Source organism: Microplitis mediator, chromosome 6 (assembly GCF_029852145.1).
Source record: "Microplitis mediator isolate UGA2020A chromosome 6, iyMicMedi2.1, whole genome shotgun sequence".
NCBI classification, from domain to species: domain Eukaryota; kingdom Metazoa; phylum Arthropoda; class Insecta; order Hymenoptera; family Braconidae; genus Microplitis; species Microplitis mediator.
In genome coordinates this window covers 12,330,227-12,355,659 of record NC_079974.1, presented here as the reverse complement: position 1 = coordinate 12,355,659, position 25,433 = coordinate 12,330,227, and the positions used below count along the sequence as shown (strand labels likewise).

Genomic DNA, 25,433 nt, shown 5'->3' with positions numbered 1-25,433 from the left:
ATTGTGAAGCCGCAGAGTTAACACCATCCGATTACTATGGAATCATAGTGAATTCTTAGTGAAACCACGATAAACTTACTGCAAATTCATGATAAAGCCTCAGTGTTACCATAATGTAAAATATTAACTTAAAAACTACATTAAATATTTAGTTTGCTGGATCGGGATGGTGAAAGAAATAAAAATTCACTTATTTGGTGTATTGTCCATATTTAATAAAAATAAATCACAGATAATAGCCAGAGTACAAGAGTCGATCACGAGTTTATATCGGAGCACTTCTTAAACATTATTCGAGTGCATTTGAGTTGAATTTAGTTAATATAAATTGCATGGCACCGTACACATGAACATTATATTATATACATAGAGCGTAGTTGAAGATCGAGTTTGTTGAGTTTAATGAATACGAGTTTATAAATTTACACGGCACCATACACGTGAATTAATTTACACAAAAGAGCGCAATAAGGAATAAATTATTAACACTTAATGATTTACAACTATCATCAACAGTTCGAGTATAAATTTTAGTCACAATTAATCTTAATTCGCGACACAGAGTATGAGTAAAAAGAGAAAAAATATAAGAAGCGTAACGAGCCGAGTCTGAACCTATAATAATTACTTTGCAGTCACAAATAAAATTTGATATTGATTTTTGAGATTAAGTATGACTGGATGACTGAATGATGACATCAGTCACACCAGTTGACATCGAGTACGAGTAAATATTAAGCGATGAGTAATAAAGTAAATTGTAAATTGAATACTTATTTGTGGCTGCAAAGTCACATGATGGCGAGTATGTGAATAGATATAGCCCGCACGTTAGTTTAACACGCGGTCACCACAGCAATGAGCACAGAGTTTATATATGAAAAAACAGATATAATTGAAGAATATAGATGATAACAAATACATGGTGAATCAGCGAGTTACAATAAGAATGATGTACTTGATAATGTAGAGTAATTAACACGATGAAATTGAATTACAATAAAAACTGGTAGCACGTGGTGTTCTATCACAAGTGTTGTAGAATAATGCCAGTTGCCGCGTAGCTGGCTATCGAGTTGAAATTCCATGTATCAGAGGGCGCGTCGATAGCAGCACCTCTGGTATGGTAGAGCGTCGAGTTATCAAATGTTCTGGCGCGAACATTTGATATTTACGCAACATTCCGCCCGCCATCAGGAACAGAGTTGCTGATTATGATCTTGAGTACCTGATGATTGATGAGTAGAGTGCCATTGAGTTAGGCATCTGGTTCTGGAGCCAGTGGTAAGAATGCGAGCTTGGCAATTGGACGAGTGAGAGTACCAGTGGCTGTTTGAATGGTTACCACTCGAGTTAGGTTGTCCTTCCCTGGATGGAGTGCGGTCACTTTCGCGAGTGGCCATCGAGTTGGTGGAGTTCGTTCATCAGTAAGAAGGACGAGTGAGCCGAGTTTAATGTCGTTGCGAGCATGATGCCACTTGGTTCGAGCCAGATGACGTTGAATATAGCTGGTGGACCAGTGATTCCAAAAATGCTGGACACGTTGCTGAATGAACTGCCAGCAAGAGAGTCTTGATACTTCTGTATCCATGAGTGAAGATTCAGGGATCGCAACGATTGGTCTCCCAATGAGAAAATGACCTGGAGTGAGCGATGAAGGATCCTGAGGATCGTCTGATAGAGCCTCCAATGGTCTCGAGTTCAGAATCCCCTCCACTTGCGTTAGAAGAGTCGTAAGTTCTTCAAACGTGAAGGCTGACTCTCCGAGTGTGCGAGTCAGGTGATGTTTCACCGATTTCACTGCGGCTTCCCATTTACCACCCATATGGGGAGCAGCAGGAGGATTGAAGTGCCATATGATTTGATGCACAGTGGCCCAATCGAGTAGAGCATGAGATTCTTGAGTGCCTTGAGTGAAGAGCCGCTTGAGTTCAGAGTACGCGCCTTGGAATGTCGTTCCACAGTCGCTGTAGAGTGCTGTACATATCCCTCGACGGTGAATAAACCGTCGGAGAGCTGCTATAATCCTGATGATGAGTAGTCGCTGACAAGGTCGACGTAAACTGCTGATGTGGTCAGACAGACAAACACACAGATCCAGCCCTTGTATATCCTGGATCCTCGACCTTTCCATGATTTGATTGATACTGGACCAGCGTAATCGACTCCAGTGTGAGAAAATGGTGGCGCTGGGGTGACACGTTGAGTTGGGAGTTGTCCCATTAATTGCTGAGCCCGAACACCTCGATGACGAGCACAGACGAGACATTTGAGTATGTGTGAACGTACTGGTTGACGTCCACCAATGATCCAGTATCGGAGTCGAGTATGAGCGAGTGTGAGTTGAGTACCACCATGCATGGTACACTGATGGGCATCAGAGATGACGAGTCGAGTTAGAGCAGCATCACGAGGTAGAATTGCAGGATGCTTCTGTTGATCTGAGTTTGGAGCATTTTCCAATCTCCCCCCTACTTGGATGATGCCATCGGTGTCTTGATAAGCCACCAACCGAGCAAATGGGTGATCCTTTGGCCATGATGCCTGTTTTGCGAGTAATTGGAGTTCAGAGTAGAAATGAATACGTTGAGTTTCCTTGATGCAGAACTGGAGTGCGAGGTTGATTTCAGTTGATGTGAGTGGACGAGCAAGAGTCGAGTGTGGTATGCGTTTGATCATGTCGCGTACCCTCCCACAAATTGCTGTAACTCTGAGCATGCGCAACAGTGGGATTGGACGTTCCATTAGCGTCCGAGACGAGTTGAGTGGTTGAGCCAAAACATAGAGTGATTTGACTGGACGTTCTTCCAGGTGAGTATCTGCATCTTTATGAATAGGACTGGTTGGCCAGGACGGCGAGTCTTCGAGCAACCATGATGGGCCAGACCACCATAGTTGATGAGTTTTAAGCTGACTGGTTGTCAAGCCTCGAGTTGCACAATCTGCTGGATTGTCAGTGCCAGGGACAAACTTCCAGTGGCCATCTGGAATTAGTTCTTGAATAAATGACACCCTATTCCTGACAAAGTCTTTCCAGCGAGACGGGTGCGAGTGTATCCACGTGAGCGTGATTGATGAATCGGTCCAAAGATTGTCGGTTACCATAAATCGATAGTTCATCGACAGTAAGATTATCATGAAACTATGGTAAATTAATCGTAAGCCTACGAAAGAATCACAAGTGAAATCACAATGGAACTACCATAAAATTACTGTAAAATTACTACAGAACCACAGTGACGAAATGGCACAAAATGACTGTGAATTCACTATGAAATTACCGTCAATACATAGTAAACTCACGGTAAAATTGATTTCACTGTGATTTTACAGTAACTCCGAATCCGCGAGGGATGCAATTAGCTGATGTTCTCATTACCATTCGTTCTTCGTATGGGTAAACACGAGTCGATCCGTTTTCGGTTTCAGTATTGTGACCTTCGATACAACACGTCATACATCCAAATAAACAATTGAATTTTTCAAAATTCAAGAAATCAGATTTTGCTAGCGTATCAGCTGTTCCTGAAATCAAAATACCTCGAACTATATGATAGGATTTATTTAGCAATGTTATGTCGACTCCTTCAGCTAATTCAGTGAATTGATTTTGAAATTTACTCATAAATAGATTAGAGTTTGCTTTTGATTTGCCAAACCATAATCCTAGCAGCAAACTATTTTCTCGTAATTTTCGCACGTGAAATGGCAATTCATTAATAGTCAAAAAAAAGGTGTCATACTAATTTTAGAAGATTTAAACACTGGAACGCCATCAGTGTACCAGCTGAACGAAATATTTAACAGAAGAAAGTTCTATTTACATATAACCATTGTTATGTCCAAACAATTTTTTTTTATTTTAATAATTACTTAAAATAATTATTTGTGAGCTCCTCTTTGCATAGCGCGCGAAAACGCAGCGTCAGCTTTTTCACCTTTTTTATGCGGCAAAGAATAGTGGCAAGACACCTGCAATAAGTTTAACGAATAAACAATAAACTGTCGTCACTTTCCACCAACGACGATAATTAAAAATTCCCCATCTAATTGCCAAGCAAAGTTTATAAAAAGCCTAAGCACCCATAGCTCAGGGCTAGACGGTTCTTAAAACTTACGGTCCGCGAAGATTCGAACGTCAAAATTCCGTGCACTCTTATTGCAGGAATCCGCCCTAGGCGTTGAAAAGTCAACAAGAGGATTTTTAATATTTTCAACCTAAACCTTATTGCAGGAATCCGTTTCGCCGTTGAATAATCAATAAGGCACTTCTTAATTTATCTAGACTAATTCTTATTGCAGGAATCCGCTACGGCGTCAAATAATCAATAAGAAATAGTCAAAGATCGTGAATTTCACTAACCTTACTGCAGGAATCCGCCCTAGGCGTAGAATAATCAGTAAGGCATTTAAAACTAAAATCTTTTGTATCCAATTATTGCAGGAATCCGCTTCGGCGTTGAATAATCAGTAATTGAATTCAAATTATTATTAAAAAACCTCAAATATTGATCTAAAAATTCAATCTGACGCAACCGTAGTAATCGTGCGTCTAGTACAATATTTGTCGGATTTTAAAAACCATCCGGTACGATCGAACCAGTGACGCAAATCACGTGAATTTGCGATTCCATCTCGTGCCGAGTTAATTTGCGCATAAAATCACTTTTCGGGTGTGTAAAAGGACGCATTAAATATAAATTAAAATCTTAATAAAATATCTGTTAAGGATAAATAATCCTATAATATAAAGTTGTGAAAACTAGAGTGAGTAAGTGACGTTTAGTAAAAAAAACGTTGTATTTTGAACCATCAACATAAAGACAAAGTTCATCACTCCAACCTTGCGGTTTCATTCGAGAGTAGTACATAAGGTCTTATCCTATAACCCAGCCGCGCCCACTCAACCCAAATCCTAGGAGGAAGGTCAAGCGAGCTGCAACGTTCTGGAGGGGTAAAATCTGCCGTACTAGAAGAAGTTACATTGAAAGGTAGGTGAAGAACCAATTTCTCTATCCATCATAAAATACTTTTGGCTTAAACAAGAGCACCAGTCTCTTCGGAGACGTTTGAGTTCCTAATTTTCGAAAACATCTACTATAAATAATAAATTATAGGAAGATATTTCTTCCTCGTATTCTTTATTGTTGTCCGCACCCTCCAACCCGCTTGTCCAAAAATTTCTATCGCTACCAAAGGGAGTAATCCCAGATAAATAATTAAAAATTAAGCGGCGGACATAGCACCATATTGACAATTTTTTAATTACAGTTGCGCAAGATATTGGATATAAAATAAAAAAAAATTTTGCGATGAGCCAAGTTCGAAGAAGAAAATATGCATTAATATAGTGAAGTGATACTGCTAAAACTGATGTTATACTGTTAATAAAAATACCTAAAAAATACCGACAATTACATGCCGAAGGTGAACTATTGTGGAAAGACAACACTACTAAAAAGTCATGTAAATCAAAAATGAAAGTTTTAACTATGAACAGTAAGTCACATTAGTTTGATAATAATTAAATTGTAAAAAGGTTTTTTATCAATAAAGTGAATCTTTGTTTTTCTTCATAAAAATGTCGAATTTTCGGATGCATCCAAAAAATTATAGTTTATGATTCTATACAAAAAAACATCAATTTTCAAAATTCTACCTTTACATAATAAAATAAAAACAAAATAAGATAAATTTAACTTTAATCACAATATTAATTCATTGGTGTATATATACTTTTTATTTTTTTATTTTTTTTTTTTTTATTTTATATATGAATCGTTTATTTGAGAAACCCCGTAAGTCAAGAAAACACAATTTTCAGGAATCACAAAAAAATTTTTTTTGTAAAAACTTGACATTAAAACGATAAATAAATAATTGAATGCAATAATGTTAGCGTCTCTGAAAAGAATTCCAACAAGAAAAATTTAATTTTTTAACGGAAATTACTTAAAAAAATTATTTAAAGTTGATTGACTTATGGGGTTTCTCAACCAAACAGAGAAAAAGTTATAAAATCATTGTTTTTTTAAATGTTTCCACTCAAATCATTTATTGCACTGATAAAATGAAGTATTAAATATGTATTTGAACTCTGAAACTCAGAAAATACAAATAATTATAATTAATTTAAACATTTCAATTAGTCATATAGCAGTCAACAATCAAACAACATTTGAAATTAATTTCCCAAAAAAAGCGCGAAATTTAAATTAAAAAAAAAAATTATTTCTGTAAAACTAAAACTGCATACGTTTATTTGAGTCATTGACTTATGGGGTTTCTCAATTAAATGAAATTGTTGTCTCCCCGTTAATGTTTTTTTACGCGCTGATTTGATGCATATTTTGATTGATTTCTATGGAGGGACATCCAAAGAATCAAAAAATGCAAAAAAAAAAAAATTTCGTTAAAAACATAATTTATGGGGTTTCTCAAATAAACGATTCATATATTTTTTTAATACATTTATTCAAATATAATTACATTTTATTATTTTATTCGTGAACCATAAAATTTTCTATCAACATAACTTGAACAGAAATTCATATGATTTTCTAATTTTTAAGCTAATGAAGAAACTTTAAGAAAAATTATTGTAAATACTAATGGTGAAATAACAACACAATCTGACAAGATATTTTCCGCTGATGTTATAAATAAAAAAAATTAATTAAAAGAAAATTTAAAATTACAAGACGGTATCAAAATATCTAACAAAAAAAAAATTGAGTGAAAAATTATGAACCAAAAGCCTGTTCTAAGCAAAATTTTTCCATTTGGTTATGAAAATCAGCTTTTGAACCAGACTAATCATTCATCAAGTTCATTGATAACTTCTGACTTCGTACCAGCTTTTCAACGTTCGACTTCTTTGGACCCTGTATCAAATCAATTTATGAATTTTTCTAACCCACTACAAACTTCTACACTTCTAGCTTCATCTAAGCCAACACAAACTACTGAACTTCTGGCTTCTTCTAGCTCAGTACTACTACCTTCTCAAATTCTATCTTCTTGTAATCTAGCACAAATAATTGAACTTCTAGCTCTTCTATCCCAGTACCAACTTACTTGCCTGTAGAAACCAATATTGCACAGGAAAGTAGTCAGAAAGATGTATACGAGTTTCCATCAACTGTCCAAACGAAACAAAGTTGTCAAGTAATAAATTTAGGAAACTTTGATAAATCCGCTAGCCATGAGAAGAAGGAAACCACGTCTACGAATGTTAGTGAGCATGAAACGATAACCGGACGGAATAATAACAGTCGTGCTAGTTCCTCTCATTCTGGATTTCAAAAAGATGAATCAGAACTTAATTCAGTAGTTACACCGAACAAAATGACGAACGTGTTTAGTGAATTAATCTCGAAAGAAGGTAAAAATAATTCTTAAGGTTATTATATACTGATGTACACTACACAGGTAAAAATTTTGTGTTCTTGTGTATAAAAATTCAATCGTTAAATATTTTATGTCAACTATTCGGCATCATCAAGTGTAAATTTAACTAAAGTTGAATGTTTTTTCTGATGTCAACAAGTTTTAAACCTCTATTATTGTTTGACACAAGTATAATGTGTTTAATAAACAAAAAAAATTGAGTGCATCGTTTGGGACGTGTGATTTCTGTTAAATTTAACCCAAATTTTTCAACTGTGTATAAAAATTTTGAATAATTAATAATGATTTAATTAGTTTCATTAGAAATTGTCGAATTTGTGGAAGATCTTGCGATTAATCTACGACGAAACTACAACGAAAATCATCAAGAGTCTTCTAAAAAAAAAAAAATTTACAGTAAAGTTGTCTTTTACAATTATTTATTCTATATATTCTATATAAACAGAAATTGTTCTTTAAAAATTTTACTCTAACAGTTTTATAATTACTTTTCGATTATATTTTGATATTGTAATTTCCAAAAAAATTAACGATTTTAAGAAAAAGTCACCTAAATGTTCTTATATTCGGATTTTACAATTTTATTTTCAATTTATTCTATTAACATCAACAATAATCTATATATCTGATGATAATTAATTTTCAAAATTATTACAGATTCCAGTGGATTATTTTGAAAAAAATGTCAATAAAGTAAGAGCACTCATTACGTGGTCTTAGTGGTTTAGTGACCTGGTGGAAATCCGAACTAAACATAAAGTTTCTGCGGATCTTCCGTGGTGGTGCTGAAATCGCTAAGGTCTCTAACATTCGTAAAATAAAAAAAAAATTTATGGATAATTACTTTCAAGTTGAAATTTCACCGGGATCATCATTTTATATAAATAATAAAACCAGATATGAAATTGAGGAATTCGCCGGAAATAATTGGCACGTCATTGTTACTATAACAGTGAATGAAGTTTATGGTGCAGAAATAAAAAATTTCCCGGCCAAAGGGAGCAGGTCATCAAAACGTCCAGGAATTAATAAAAAATTATTTTTCGGACTTTACCGTAATAATAATTTTATATTATTAATACGCTTTTAGTAGCTTTATCATTACCTCCTCGGTATGAAAATTAGAAAGTCATCTTATTGGTATCATAAAAGTTATCTAAAATATTATGGTATCTTTTGGATGTCAAAAAGAGATCTTTCTGGCATTCATTCCGAGCAAAGGAATAATCCCCGATTAAATGAAACGATTCAAAACGATTAGAAATGATTCAAAACAATTTCAAACGATTCAATTTTAATACTATATACATATACATTCATCAATGAATGAATCGTTTTGTTAATAAATATAATTTCATATGTTTAGGTTGGGTTAAAACGATTGATTGTTCAGTAACGAAAGAAAAATTTATAAAAGCATTAATGACCGTGCAAGCAATGTTCGCAAATCATCAGGAAAAAAGAAAATAAACATTCCTAAAAAGATTGGTATGATATGAAAATGTCAACTAAAAATATAAAAAGCGGAGCATGAAAAATAAAGTAAATCTTATATATTTTAGATAAAAAACAATACAGAACAATCATTGCCAGTGAAGATATGGATGACGAAAATGATGAAGATTATGACGATGAAGAAGATGATGAGGATAATGAAAGTGACATCGACGATGAAAAAAGTGACGACGAAGATGAAAAAAGTGACATCGAAGCCCATAAAAATAAAAACAATGTTTTTTGATAAATTGTTGTAAAAAAATTCCATTAATGTTGAGAATATTTTGAATAAAATTATTTAAGTTTTAAAACCAAAAGCCTATCGATCTTGAGAAAAATAGGTTTTAAATTACACATTTGAAAGTTGATAATTTCGAGATGTGTAACCGATGAAAAATAATGGTGTAGTGATTGGTATCTTAAATTAATATCACTTATACACTACAATGATAGCACACTTATATTAGAAATAATAACACCACAATTAACAGCAGTAAAAGAAAGCAAGAGCAATATATAGTTTATTGAGATACAATGTTTGCTGTTTAACTGTCAATATAAGACTGACTGACTTTTGTCGCGTATCTATAAAACAAGAGAAGAAGGCATTTGTTTTCTAGCTATTCAAATATTTAAAAGATCAGTTTCACATTCGTTACAATATTGTATAATTATATATGATTCTTTTAATAATCAGATCTGAAAATTAGCCGGATCTGATCATGTGTAACCATATATAATATTATATATAATCATGCATGAACAAATAGTAATTCATAAGATCTCATTTAAAATATCTGTAAATTATTATTAATCAAGTGATTAAATTGGGATTTATTGTCTTCATTAATATAAAAGTCAGTGATATTTAAATGAAAAAAAAAAAAATCACATTAACTATCGGTTAACTGCTATTCCACTAAGAAATCACCGATCTATTTAATGTCCCAAGTCGATGCTGTTTAACTTTGGTTATCACTGGATTGTAGTCTGCTCATCTAGCCTGCTATGCACTTGTAGATATTAACAGTTTGTGGGATTACTAACTCGAATGATAGAATTGATACATCCAACGTAAATAATGCTCCAAATGATGAATTTGCTTGTGTACATAAATTACAATAGAATTTATGAGACAGATATAATCGAGTATTTTTATCTACAAACTTATATATATCTATATATAAATCGATATGAGTTTATATATTTAAATTATTGCCGAAACTTTTGAACATGTTTTAAGCTATAGGGATTTAATTTTCATTGATAGTCGAATTACAATAATATTAAAATTGTCACAATATGTAATATATGGGGCATTCTACGCCAAATCGGACGGTTTCAAAAATAAATTTTTTCGATTTCCTTAATTTTTTTGTATTTTTTAGTACCCCTCAAAAGAGGCTTCCTGGTAAATTTAGAGATTTTTTTGATCAATGGTTCAAAAAATATTAAACTTTTAAAAAAACCGCTTTTTTTATGGTTTTTTGATCACAACTTTCGTAATAATGGTCGAAATTCAATGGATTTTTTTTCAAAATTTTCGTTTTTGAATGGCCTTTATAGAAAAAATACAAAACAAATATACGAAATGTTTCTAATCGAGATATTTGAATTATAAGTTTTCAACCGTGTTTTTAAAAAAAGATGGATCCTTCGATTTTCTTGAAAATTTTCTATCTTAAACATCTATCCATTTTGCAACTCTTAAGCCCGGTCCGGTAGTGGGCCTTCCGTAATTACTATTTTATTTAGATTTTTGAAAATTGAAAAAATGTTTTTTTCGCTATAAATTATTATCAATACCGATTTTTGACATTGTACTGTTATGTCCGACTTCGCAAACTTTTTCAAACTCATGTTGAACACTCCTAGGGAATAAATATTCCATTTTCTCATAAGAGAAACCAGGATGGGTTCAATTGAGCGATACAGAACGTCATACCAGATTTCTTTCTTCTGTCTTTCATTCCCTTATCCTTCTTAAGTTCCCCACTTACTTTTTACAACAATTATTCTAATGCGTGGTAACACCCACAACTAGCATTGACTTAAATTGATTTGCGTCAACGGGACATCTTATATGATGCACCTCACCAGAAAACCCCCTCTTTTCCAAACTCGGACCCCCATGGTTGCATCTACAAAATTTTTCAAGAGCAAATCACTCTACCGAGCACAGGCTTGCTTTCCGGTCACTAGTTGAATTCAAAGTTTTCAACAAAGAGTCGCAATTTGGTACATAGTATCTTTCGAAAAAAAACAAACCGCGGAAAATTTTATTCAGGAAATAAAATTCGCAAACCATTATATACAAATAAAATAAAACCGACCACGTCGCTTTTATAAAAAAAAATACAAAACAAAGTAAAGAAAAGTTATAGCAGTGAAATAAAGAAATATATATATATCTATATAAAATATACCGCTCCAAGAGAGAAAAATAAAATCGCATCGCGAAGAAAAATCTTTAAAGAAAAAAAAAGTTAAACAAAGAAAAAGTGTTATCGGTTGTGAGTCCGTAGTTAAGTGTTAATAGCACCGTTTAGTGCATTGAAAATTGAAAACCAGATATTGTAACTAACAGTGAATACATGCGGGAAAATAAAAGAAATAACCTTTAAAGAGTATCATCTCTAATTCCTTTGGGAAAATTAAAGGAATTTTATTCCATTAAAACACAAAACTAATCTAATAAAGAATAAGAAAATATCAGTGTATACTTAAGTGTAACAAATGTTTATGCATAAAAATAAAAGCCTTTAAAGAGTATCATCTCTAATTTCTACTAAGAAAAATTAAAGGTATTTTTGGTTTGTAAGCAATTAAAGTTTAATAGTTGAATAAAAGGAAAGAAAAAGTGAAAGACTGTTTCTGTGCTTCATTAATTAAAATTAAGTTAGTTAATATTGATCACCCTTCCTCGCCGGGTTATCGCTTGCACGAGAGAAAGAGAAATCGTCAACCAGTTCAAGGAACACATCTCAGGAGTCCAAGGGCCTACTACGAAGGAGTCTTCAAAAGGGGAAAAATAATCAACGAGAATTATCACAGCAAAGGTAGGAAGTTTATAAGTGACTATTTTATCTTTAAAATTCTTTAACAAATTTTCCATCGGCCTCAAAAATTTAATTGGAAAAAGGACGCTATAAATTCCAAATCGTATGTATCAATTCGCACATTCTATAACTCATTTTTAGTACCCTAAGAATTAAAAGAAAACTTACATCGAAACGTATCCCTAAAATAAAATAAAATAAGGCTTGAATAAAACATTTAACCAAATATTAATTAAATAATAGTCGGACATAACAGTACACTTGTTTTTCTTGCATATTATAAATTGATTTCGATATTTTTTTGTTCTGAGTGAGGATTTAAAAGCAGTAAGTGAAAGTTAATGCTATTTATAAGCAGTTATAATAAATGTTTTTATTTATTAAAAAGCAACTATTTCGAAGCAAAACAAACATTAGATTTGCTATACAATAAAGCTAAGACCATTACAGGAGCTCAAAAATTCCATATAATTCTTCGAAAAAGCGACGGAGCTATATTTGCTCATGAGTACTCCAGTTTATAAAACAATCGGTAATGTAAAATTTTCGAAAGAATACGAAAATAATTAAAAACGTTTGTAATACAGTTTCGTAGCTTGTTCGAATAATTATATGGAATTTATGAGCTCCTGTTATGGTCTTAGCTGTATTATATAGCAAAACCAATGTTTCTTTTGCTTCGAAATAGTTGCTTCTTAATAAATAAAAACATTTATTATAACTGCTCATAAATAGCATTAACTTTTACTTACTGCTTTTAAATCCCTACTCAGAACAAAAAAATATCGAAATCAATTTATAATATACAAGAAAAACAAGTTTACAATGTCAAAAATCGGTATTGATAATAATTCATAGCGAAAAAAACATTTTTTCTATTTTCAAAAATCTAAATAAAATAGTAATTATGGAAGGCCCACACCGGACCGGGCTTAAAAGTTGCGAAATGGATAGAAGTTTAAGATAGAAAATTTTCAAGAAAATCGAAGGATACATCTTTTTTTAAAAACACGGTTGAAAACGTATAATTCAAATATCTCGATCAAAAACATTTTGTATATTTGTTTTGTATTTTTTCCTATCAAGGCCATCTAAAAACGAAAATTTTGAAAAAAAAACCATTGAATTTCGACCATTATTACGAAAGTTATGATCGAAAAACCATAAAAAAGCGGTTTTTTTTAAAATTCAATATTTTTCGAACCATTGATCGGAAAAATCTCAAAATTTACCAGGAAGCCTCTTTCGAGAAATACTAAAAAATACAAAAAAATTAAGGAAATCGGAAAAATCAATTTTTGAAACCGTCTGATTTGTTGTGAAATGCCCCATATACATACATATGTATACAGGGTGTCCCAAAAGTTCCGGCCCAAATTATAAGGCCGGATAGAGGACGAAATTCTGGGACGAAAAGTCCTCTGCCGTTTTTTCACCTGACGAACAGGTAAATTGTTATTAATTAAAAAAGGTAGCCAATCAGAAGAGAGCATTAGCGCGAACCAGTAAAGTGGGTTGAACAGTCTGGGGGAAGCTTCAATGCGTGAGCGCTCGGCGGTCGTTCAGCGGCTTTTACAACGCGAGATGCACGCGAATGGAAATTTTAATTATATAATTTTTGATCTCTTCGCAAAAATCGAGTCCTGCGGAAAAAACGAATTTTTATTTTGTTATTAACTGACAAACGGTCAGCTGACTGCTACCAGTTTAAAAAATAACAAAGGATTTTTTAAAAAAAATCTAGTTTCGCAATTATTAAAAAAAAATTATTCCGCACATATCAACTGACTGGCAGTCAGCTGATTGCCAACAGTTAAACGAACGGCTGAGAATTTTTCATCTGAAATTCAGTAGCGCAAAAAAAAAATTTATTTTTTTCTTATCAACTGACTGGTAGTTAGCTGACTGCCAACAGTTAAATGAACGGCTGAGAATTTTTTCTTTGAAAATCATGTCCCGCAAAAGAAAAAATTTATTTTGCTCTTATCAACTGACTGGTAGTCAGCTGACTGCCAACAGTTAAATGAACGGCTGAGGATTTTTTCTTTAAAAATCATGTCCCGCGAAAGAAGAAATTTATTTTTCTCTTATCAACTGACTGGTAGTCAGCTGACTGCCAACAGTTTCGAAAAGAACTGAGAATTTTTTAAAAATAAAAGTCCAGTCCCGCAAAAAAAAATTATTTTGCTCTTATCAACTGACTGGTAGTCAGCTGACTGCCAACAGATAAACGAACGGCTGAGAATTTTTTATCTAAAATTCAGTAGCGCAAAAAAAAAATTTATTTTTCTCTTATCAACTAACTGGTAGTCAGCTGACTGCCAACAGTTAAATGAACGGCTGAGGATATTTTCTTTAAAAATCATGTCCCGCGAAAGAAAAAATTTATTTTTCTCTTATCAACTGACTGGTAGTCAGCTGACTGCCAACAGTTAAACGAACGGCTGGGAATTTTTTATCTAAAATTCAACTCCGCAAAAAAAAAAATTATTTTGCTCTTATCAACTGACTGGTAGTCAGCTGACTGCCAACAATTAAACGAACGGCTGAGAATTTTTTATCTAAAATTCAGTAGCGCAAAAAAAAAATTTATTTTGCTCTTATCAACTGACTGGTAGTCAGCTGACTGCCAACAGTTAAATGAACGGCTGAGGATTTTTTCTTTAAAAATCATGTCCCGCGAAAGAAAAAATTTATTTTTCTCTTATCAACTGACTGGTAGTCAGCTGACTGCCAACAGTTAAACGAACGGCTGGGAATTTTTTATCTAAAATTCAGTCCCGCGAAAAAAAAATTATTTTTTTCTTATCGACTGACTGGTAGTCAGCTGACTGCCAACAATTAAACGAACTGCTGAGAATTTTTTATCTAAAATTCAGTAGCGCAAAAAAAAAATTTATTTTGCACTTATCAACTGACTGGTAGTCAGCTGACTGCCAACAGTTAAACAAACGGCTGGGAATTTTTTATCTAAAATTCAGTCCCGCAAAAAAAAAATTATTTTGCTCTTATCAACTGACTGGTAGTCAGTGATTCGTCTGTCCACAATACACGCTGTAAAAAGTCAGGATCATTGGCAACCATCTCCAAAATACGGTTGCAAAAAGCTATCCGCTGTTCAAAATCACCAGGTCCTAATTTTTGAACTTTAGTTGCGTGGAATGGATGCAATGCTCTCGCTTTAGTTATAGGATTAATTGACGTACGAGAAATCTGCAACTGACGCTCAAGTTTGCGGACACTAGTGTGAGGATCGTTCTCCACTGCGTCAACCACACGATCTTCATTACGCAGATTACGTATGTCTCGAGGACGACCTACACGCTCGACGCGGGCTGGCAAAATATTCCCAGTATCCCAAAGACGTTGAGCAGCACCGAGAATCACGCGATGGTTTGGATGACGAGCACGGTTTGGGTAACGTTCAGCATACACACGACAAGCATCCCTAGCGTTATAGTGACACTCGCCGTACAACATGATCATGTCCGCATAATCCGAAGCAGAATACTGATTTTCACGAGGCATAGCGAAAAGTAGTGCAGTTATTGAATATTCAATAGAGACTAACGTTTGTTAATACTTTGCATCGATAAATTTTGAAAACAAGTGAAAAACGATGAACAGAGAGAAACAAAAATTAGTGAAACGAGAAAAAGACAGCGAGTGCCTTGGACACAGCGTCAAATTTCCAAGAAAAAAAATTAAATAAAGTATATTGAAGAAAGCAACAAACAGTAAGGAGTAAAAGAGATACAAATAAATACTCAGTAGCATTTGAAGAAATACTCATAAAAATTATACAAAATAACAACATCGGCGATGGTCCTATGGAGGCTTAGCTGTCGACATAATACTAGAAGTGAGTTAATAATAGAATGGAAAAAAAAACAACCTGTCGCGAAATTTGACTGAGATGAAAATAAATAAAAAATTTCAAACGTCTTATCACCTCATGCCAATCAGTCAATAAGAACAAAAAATTTTTAGTTTTCAATTTATGCGAAACTAGATTTTTATAAAAAATCCTCAGCATTTCATTAAACTGCCGGCAGTCAGTTAATAAAAGCAGAATAATTTTTTTTTTGCATGACTGAACTTTGACTTGTGAAAAATCCTCAGATGATCCTCAAACTGTCGGCAGTCATCTGACTACCAGTCAGTTCATAAAAGCAAAATAATTTTTTTTTTGTATGACTGGACTTTTATTTTTAAAAAATTCTCAGTTTTTTTTCGAAACTGTTGGCGGTCAGCTGACTGCCAGTCAGTTGATAAAAGCAAAATAAATTTTTTTTTTTGCGCTACTGAATTTTAGATAAAAAATTCTCAGCCGTTCGTTTAATTGTTGGCAGTCAGCTGACTACCAGTCAGTTGATAAGAGAAAAATGAATTTTTTCTTTCGCGGGACATGATTTTTAAAGAAAAAATCCTCAGCCGTTCATTTAACTGTTGGCAGTCAGCTAACTACCAGTCAGTTGATAAGAGAAAAATAAATTTTTTTTTGCGCTACTGAATTTTAGATAAAAAATTCTTAGCCGTTCGTTTAACTGTTGGCAATCAGCTGACTGCCAGTCAGTTGATATGTGCGGAATAAATTTTTTTTAATAATTGCGAAACTAGATTTTTTAAAAAATCCTTTGTTATTTTTTAAACTGGTAGCAGTCAGCTGACCGTTTGTCAGTTAATAACAAAATATAAATTCGTTTTTTCCGCAGGACTCGATTTTTGCGAAGAGATCAAGAATTAAATAATTAAAATTTCCATTCGCGTGCATCTCGCGTTGTGAAAGCCGCTGAACGACAGCCGAGCGCTCGCGCGTTGAAGCTTCCCCCAGACTGTTCAACCCACTTTACTGGTTCGCGCTAATGCTCTCTTCTGATTGGCTACCTTTTTTAATTAATAACAATTTACCTGTTCGTCAGGTGAAAAAACGGCAGAGGACTTTTCGTCCCAGAATTTCGTCCTCTATCTGGCCTTAAAATTTGGGCCGGAACTTTTGGGACACCCTGTATATATATATATATATATATATATATATATATATATTGTAGTGATTAGTATCTTAAATTAATATCACTTATACACTACAATGATAACACACTTATATTAGATATAACAACACCACAATTAACAGCAGTACAAGAAAGCAAGAGCAATATATAGTTTATTGAAATACAATTTTTGCTGTGAAACTGTCAAAATAAGACTGACTGACTTTTGTCGCGTATCTATAAAACAAGAGAAGAAGGCATTTGTTTTCTAGCTATTCAAATATTTAAAAGATCAGTTTCACATTCGTTACAATATGTATATATATATATATATATATATATATATATATATATATATATATATATATATGTCGAATTACCAGTTGAGGTATTAATGAGACTCGGGTTTACGTCGTTATCTTTGCCACTCATCTTATTTATTAAACAATTTAATGAACACACACAGGTAATTACTACTCACAAATATAGTATACACTAAACAATAAGATTACAAGCAATAATATCAGTATCGGACAACTACACAATATTAAAGTATCCGAGAAAATATCAAAGATTACAAAATATCAAATATTACACAATATTAAATACACAAATTATTACAAGCGATTAGTTTACTAGAGAATAACAAATATTGAAAATATTCTAGTTACTGTTGTAAAATGTATACGGCGGTAAAATTAAAATCGAAACGAATACACGATCGGTCGGATAGCAATGTCGTCCGTTCCTTTGCTCAATTAGAACTAACTCTCTGTACCCAATATTCTTGAGTCCCCGACTCGACCAAAACTATATCTCAGGTAATTTTTACAAACTCGTACAATTACTTCCATATGTTTAAAAACTCATTATACCGAAAATATTGCTATCTCTCGATCGTGTCTACGTTGGATGCCCAGACGGGCTCCTTCGACTTAAGTCTACCGTCATAAACGTAAATATGAAAACTAACAAAATCTTAAGTGGATTAAATTGTAAAATATTTTTACTAAGTTTTTATTGTCTAAAAACAAACTCAATATAGTTGGGACTTTCCCAAGTCTCAGGAAAAACCCAAGTATTATTTTATCTCCGACACGGCCATCCTGACAAGCACACGTCCTCGGGTGCATCTGAAAATTATTTCGGTTGTTAACTGGCGTGTCAATTTCCTTTTTTTTTTTTTTTTAACTTAATTTTTCTTTTGTTCAATTCCTAACTTCATCCGATTTAATACTACTCAATTTAATCCGATTCAGAGATCCAATGTAACCCCAAACATTCTTGATAGCACTATTATGATTTTAGTTATTTTTTTTCTATTCATTTTACAATTTACTAAACCTTTGAGTTAATAAGCCTGTCAGATTCCCTCAGTGCAAGTACGTGTATCATCCCAACATTGTCTTACTTCTGTCCCATCGTTGAGCTCGCAATGCACCTTCAGCAAGCCACACAGGTAATGCAGTGACACCGCGACTCAACGCATGTAACATGGTCTGATAACAGGTGTATGACGACACCTAGCCTGCACTATACCGCCTGCTGCCCATCGCACACCTTCAGCAAGCCACACAGGTAATGCAGTGCCGATGACAGCCCAACGCGTATAGCCAGACTTAACATTCCTCATCACTATCGAAACAATCAGTGTCTCTTTCAACACCTTCTTCATTGTTATCGATAGAACTAGTGTCTTTTTCAACACCTTCCACATTATAATCAATGCCATTAGTGTCTTTTTCAACACCTTCCACATTATTATCAATGCCATTAGTGTCTTTTTCAACACCTTCCACATTATTATCAATGCCATTAGTGTCTTTTTCAACATTTTCCTCGTCACTATCGACATCACACACGTCTACCTCCCTGGGAATATGACTTTCAGGCATTTTTCTCAGTTTGTCGTGAGCATATTTATACGTTCGTTTGCTACTCAAAGATCTCAAGCTGTATCTATCGCCATCAAGAATTTTAGTTATCACGAATGGACCCCGGAACTTCGGATCTAATTTTGTTTGATTTCTCTCTTCATTTTTAAGCAAAACAAAGTCTCCCGTATTAAATCTAACTACTTTAGCTTTAGTCTTGGCATATCTAGTTTTGTCATATTTTGCATTTAATTCCATATTATCTACCGCGCGTTGTCTTACACTAGAGATATCAATTTCCCTATCATTATCATCAGCTAACAGACCAAGAGGTCTTGCTACTTTTCCAATTAGTAGTTCTAACGGACTAGCTTTTGTTACCCGATTGGTAGTGCAATTCATAGCCAATTGTATCTCTCCTATAGCATCTTGCCATGAACGACCATCTGTCTCTGCCGCAGTAAACATATTTTTCAGTGTTCCCATCACGCGTTCTACCTGCGCATTTGCTCTGCTAGAGCCAGTAGCTATTAAATGAAGTCTGATGTCTTGTGACTTACAAAACTCCTGAAAATCTTTACCGGTAAAACATCTACCTTGGTCCGCTATCACGCGAGATGGTTTTCCAAACAGAGATATTGCTGATTTAACAGCTCGAATAGTATTGTTGGAGTCTATTTTCCGAGTATGATATAAATAAACGAACTTTGTAAACGCGTCAACTAAGACAATTACGTATTCTTTGGAAGTACTTTTACCACTCAGTTTACCTGAAATGTCAATATGAACTGTGTGCCATGGTATACTGGTTTTAGGGATAGGATGGAGCTCGGCTTGAACCTTACCTGAACTAGACTTAGAGAGTCTACAGGCCATGCAATTATCCACAAATTTACGGACATACTTAGACATACCTTCGAACCAGTAATGATCGTAAATTTTGTCAAGTGTCTTGTCCCATCCTAAATGCATTATAGAACTATGAACATTGTTAATAACTGCCCATCTAAATGCCCTGGGGACGATTGGCAAACAGTATGATGAACCGTGACGTTGTATTTTTCGGTAAAGTGTACCCGATCGCAATTCGTATGTATTGGCAAGATCGTCCGATAACTCTTCGTTTTCTAGTTTTGTAACGATTTCAGAAATTTCCGGATCCCGTCGTTGCTCAGCTAGTAGCCAGTTGTCTGATATTTCCGCAAGATCAATACGTTTTTGTTCAATTTCATCCGTCGGTTTACGCTCATCAAGACATATCGGGTTTCGCGAGAAAAAGTCTACGTGCTCCATGCGCTTGCCTTCTCTATAGACTATATCAAAATCAAATGCCTTTAAAAATGCCCACCATCGATGGACTCGATCGTTCAGATCTGTTTTATTGCGCGATGCTTTTAAGGAATTACAGTCTGTAAATACTGTGAACTCGCGACCGTGTAAATAATGGCGGAAATGTTTAATAGAGTTGACAACGGCTAGGGTCTCCAACTCATATGAATGGTATCTGGATTCTGCCGTGCTTGTTCTTTTACTAAAATATTCAACTACCCGGTTTTTATTATTTACTTTTTGCATTAATATAGCCCCATAGCCTTCAGCACTAGCATCAGTATGTAATTCAATAGGATAAGTAGGGTCAAAGATCATTAGTACGGGTTCGGCGGTCAACACAGAAATTACATTTTGACGAATTCTCTCATGACTTTCTTTCCACTCAATATTTTTCTTACCTGCAGTTAACGCATACAATGGTTTCATTATATGAGAAAACCTCGGTACGAACTGACGGAAGTATGATGCTAGGCCAATAAATTGTCGAAGCTGGGTAACAGTTTGTGGAGCAGGTAAAATTGTTAAAGCTTTTATTTTTCGCGGATTAGGACGAACCTCGCCGTCCTTCATCTCGTATCCCAGGTATGAAACAGCGGTTTTTAAGAAAGAACATTTCGAAAAATTAAACGAGAAACCGGCTTTGATAAGAATGTCAAGCACTATTTGAAGCCTTTCCAAACTTTGCTCTATTGTCTCCCCAATAACTAAAATGTCGTCCATATAGACAACAACATACGTATACGCAAGGTCACCAAGAGCTTTCAGAACCGCGCGTTGAAATACCGAAGGGGCAATTTTTAATCCGAATGGCATAGTTAAATATTCGTACTGCCCATCGGGTGTGACGAAAGCAGTAAGTTCAATTGAATCAGGGTGAATGGGTATTTGATGAAACCCGCTAGCCATATCAAGACAAATAAAAAATTTCGCACCTCTAAGTCTCGCTATTTGATCCGATATAAGTGGTAACGGATGCTTATCCGCTACCATATTTTTATTTAACTCGCGATAGTCTACACATAAGCGATCTGACCCATCTTTCTTTTTAACGAGTATTATCGGGCTGGCAAAAGGTGAATTACTAGGACGAATCACGCTGGCTTTAATGAGCTCGTCTATTCTTTCTCTTACAATCTGTCTTTCTTCAACGCTAAGTCGATAAGGGCGTCGCTGTACGGTGACGTTAGGATCTATCAACCGTATTTTGAGCTCACCGGTGTTAACCCGAGTACGCGGAAATCCCGTAATGAATGAACCTCGGAATTTAGCAAGTATTTCGATCAAACGAGTTTTATCTGTACCAATCACATCTGTGTCAACCAGATTAAAATCAATTATATTATTTCCTAATGACTTTTCGCATACATTAATGATTTTACTTTTAAAAATATTAAATTTATCTTTTGTAATATGGATGTCAAATCCTTGGCTAAGAATATCACGACCAATCAAAATATCATGTTTTAAATAATCGTCATTAATGACGTGGAAAAGAATCTCTAGCGTATGATCATTGATTACAATCGTTGACAATATTTGTATAGCACAATGAACACTAATATTGCCTATACCTCTTAACATGACAAGCTGATTAAATCTGCTTCCCGAAAATTTATTTGATACCGACTCCTTGATCAACGAGCATTCAGCTCCGGAGTCAAAACAGAATGAAAACGACTCACCGTGATGTAACAGGGAACCTGACGGCACCGCGATACTGCACATATCCACCCGTCGTTCAATGGCGACACCCTCCTTGTTGGCTGCTCCCTCGCCGTTTCTACTCCTCTTCAATTGCGGGCAGTGTGACGAAATATGTCCGACTTCCCGACAGTTGTAGCAAGTAACTGTCTTGCCCGGCATGGTTGGTTTTCTTCTCTCATGCACTACTCCAGTATCCGGCCTCCTTGTTGTTTTCGTACTCGAACGACACTCACTAGCTTTATGGCCCATCTTACCACATCCATGACAACGAATCACTATTGATGGCTTGAAACGTTTTGGATCTGGTGTCGTAGCGTTTTCCATCGACGATGCTGGCCTCTTTTGCATATATGAGAAAGCTCGCATTTCATTTAAAAATGCAGCTTCTGTTTTAATATCAGATGTATACGCCAGTCGCTCTATTTGGCTGTTATATGGGGCTAACTGAGCCATGACGACAGCGTTTATGATCTCGTCAACAGTTAGAGATCCCCATCGTGCTTTGAGTGATGATCGCAGTCGAACACCAAAAGCACCAATGCTCTCATCTTTCAGCCTATTCTCATTTTTAATTTTCATGAGAGCTGAAGCTGCTGTTTCTGAGCCACCAAATCGAGCGATAAAGAGATCTTTAACTTGCGGCCACGTTATTCCGGTGATAGCCACCTGAGATAGCCACTGCGCAGCTGACCCTTCCAATGCCTTGCTGAGCGCGGAAATTAATGCAGAACCGATAAGTGGCTTTTCTGTTAGACACATATCTGCTGCTGTGCACCACGCTATAGGATCGGAACCCGCACTTTCCGGGTTGAACCGTGGTAGCGAAAAATTTCGGCTGTCTGTACTCGGTTGCCGCATAGAATTTTGCATAAACTGCAATAAAATGTTCCATTGATCTGGTGTTGGAGCGGATCCCACTTCTGATGTCGAATTACCAGTTGAGGTATTAATGGGACTCGGGTTTACGTCGTTATCTTTGCCACTCATCTTATTTATTAAACAATTTAACGAACACACACAGGTAATTACTACTCACAAATATAGTATACACTAAACAATAAGATTACAAGCAATAATATCAGTATCGGACAACTACACAATATTAAAGTATCCGAGAAAATATCAAAGATTACAAAATATCAAATATTACACAATATTAAATACACAAATTATTACAAGCGATTAGTTTACTAGAGAATAACAAATATTGAAAATATTCTAGTTACTGTTGTAAAATGTATACGGCGGTAAAATTAAAATCGAAACGAATACACGATCGGTCGGATAGCAATGTCGTCCGTTCCTTTGCTCAATTAGAACTAACTCTCTGTACCCAATATTCTTGAGTCCCCGACTCGACCAAAACTATATCTCAGGTAATTTTTACAAACTCGTACAATTACTTCCATATGTTTAAAAACTCATTATACCGAAAATATTGCTATCTCTCGATCGTGTCTACGTTGGATGCCCAGACGGGCTCCTTCGACTTAAGTCTACCGTCATAAACGTAAATATGAAAACTAACAAAATCTTAAGTGGATTAAATTGTAAAATATTTTTACTAAGTTTTTATTGTCTAAAAACAAACTCAATATAGTTGGGACTTTCCCAAGTCTCAGGAAAAACCCAAGTATTATTTTATCTCCGACATATATAGATATATATATATATATATATATATATATATATATATATATATATATATATATATATATATTTGGGGCATTCCACGCCAAATCGACCACTTTTGAACCCGACCTCTTTAGATTTGGCTGAAAATTTTTTCTTTTTTTCTACCTTATCAAAAATGTTTCTCATAATTTTTCCAAATTTTTTCACGCAACCGAACAAAAGTTATAAATTTTTGAAAAAAAGTGGCTTTTTTTATTTTCAATAGCTATAACTTTTCCTAAATTCGACTGATTGGTACGTTTTTTTTTCAAAATTTTTGTTTTTAAATGTACTTTTCGAAAAAAAAAATACAAAAAAATTATTGCAACCTATCTTTATTGTTTTTTCGTAGATTTTTAGAAAATATCAAAAATTTTTCGATGTTTACCATTTTTGATTTTTGTTTTTTTTTTTTTTTTGATATAAAACTTTGACATTTTCTGAAGATCCTTAAATTTTTTCAGAGTGATGTTATTTCGATTCATATTTTTTTTTTCAATTGAAAAAAAAAATTTTTTATAAGTAGCCTTATTTATCATAACACCATGCTTAAAATTTTTGAGAGTGCTCAGAAAACTTACAATGTTACGTCCAAAAATTGGTACGTAATTATTTAAGTTTGTGAGTATTTGGCCCAAGCCGAAGCCTATAGACCGGGAACTCCAGAGGTTTTTGTCTTAATATGTCACGTAACCATTCAAATAAATTAATAAGTAATTAGTATTAAGAATTAGAAATAATATTTAAGTTCAAATTTGAATGGTTACGCGGGCATTTCGTTGCCACGCCGGTGAGACAGCGTCTGCTCGCGCATGCGCGCGGTATGAGTGAGAGCACGTGTGTGCAAAAATTTTTAATTTTAATTTAAAAATAATTATATTTAATATTAATTATCTATAAGGGAATATTTATGATTTGGCGTTATTCAGGGGACATAATGTGTGATCACATTATGCCCCAATTATTATTTTTATTTTATTTCGATTTAATTTCATGTCCAGGCATCGAGGAAATGAAAATACTCACCATAGAGGAGGGTAAAAATCGATTTTCCCCTGCAATATCGACGGTTAACATACGGTGTTAAATAATTATTATTTAATTATATATATTTTACAATTATTATTTTGGTGTGGATAAATACCATATATATATATATATATTCGATTTATTATGTATCATTCAGGTGGGGTAAAATTGTCTTTATAATTTATTTATTTAATTTAAAGGCCCGGGGCTAGGTAACAATGATAATAATAATTAAGGGCGATTGTTGCGCCACGTGGGTGGCCAACAAGTGGCGGGCCCATAAAGTACTCAGAAAGGTACGGGGAGTGCGATAGAGTGGACGCTGTCGTATCATTTAATTTAATATACGTCTTAATTACGTTTCTTTTTGTTCTTCAACAATTAAATAGTGATCTGTATCTATTGTCGAATAAATTCGCCGGGCGATTAGTTCTTGTGCTTCTAAGTCTAGGATCGGCTGGAAATTATTTTGAGTAAGTACTCTTACATTATCCTCCAACACATTGTTGCCTGTAACCTCCCCGGGAATTGTTGACATTCGCGACGCGAATAATTTTGATTATTTTTATATTTTACTACCCCTGAATGATACATCTCTATATATAAAGGGAATTGGGGATAATAAAATAATTATATTTTGTTTCATTTATGATTTAACACTGTAAGTTGCGCTTTGCGGTAGTTCGATATCGATATATCGATAGCTACCTATATCTATATACTCATAGCTATAGCTATACACCGGCGGGGAAAATAAATTCCTAAACCGACGACGCAAGAGTTCAGAGGAAAAATTCCTGAACAATAATAATAACTATAGATTGGAATTATTATTATTATTTATTGTATTATTTATTATAGTT

The 25,433-nt window shown here is 34.3% G+C and overlaps 1 protein-coding gene across 1 annotated transcript; it reads right to left on the bottom strand.

Annotated features, from left to right (window-relative positions):
• Window positions 1-2,019: 2,019 nt before the first annotated feature.
• Window positions 2,020-15,494, bottom strand: LOC130670526 (uncharacterized). Its single transcript, XM_057473939.1, has 2 exons — window positions 14,987-15,494; window positions 2,020-2,984 (listed from the first exon to the last, which is right to left on the bottom strand). Exons 1-2 carry the CDS (start codon window positions 15,492-15,494, stop codon window positions 2,020-2,022), a joined length of 1,473 nt encoding a protein of 490 aa, XP_057329922.1.
• Between the last annotated feature and the right edge of the window lie 9,939 nt (window positions 15,495-25,433).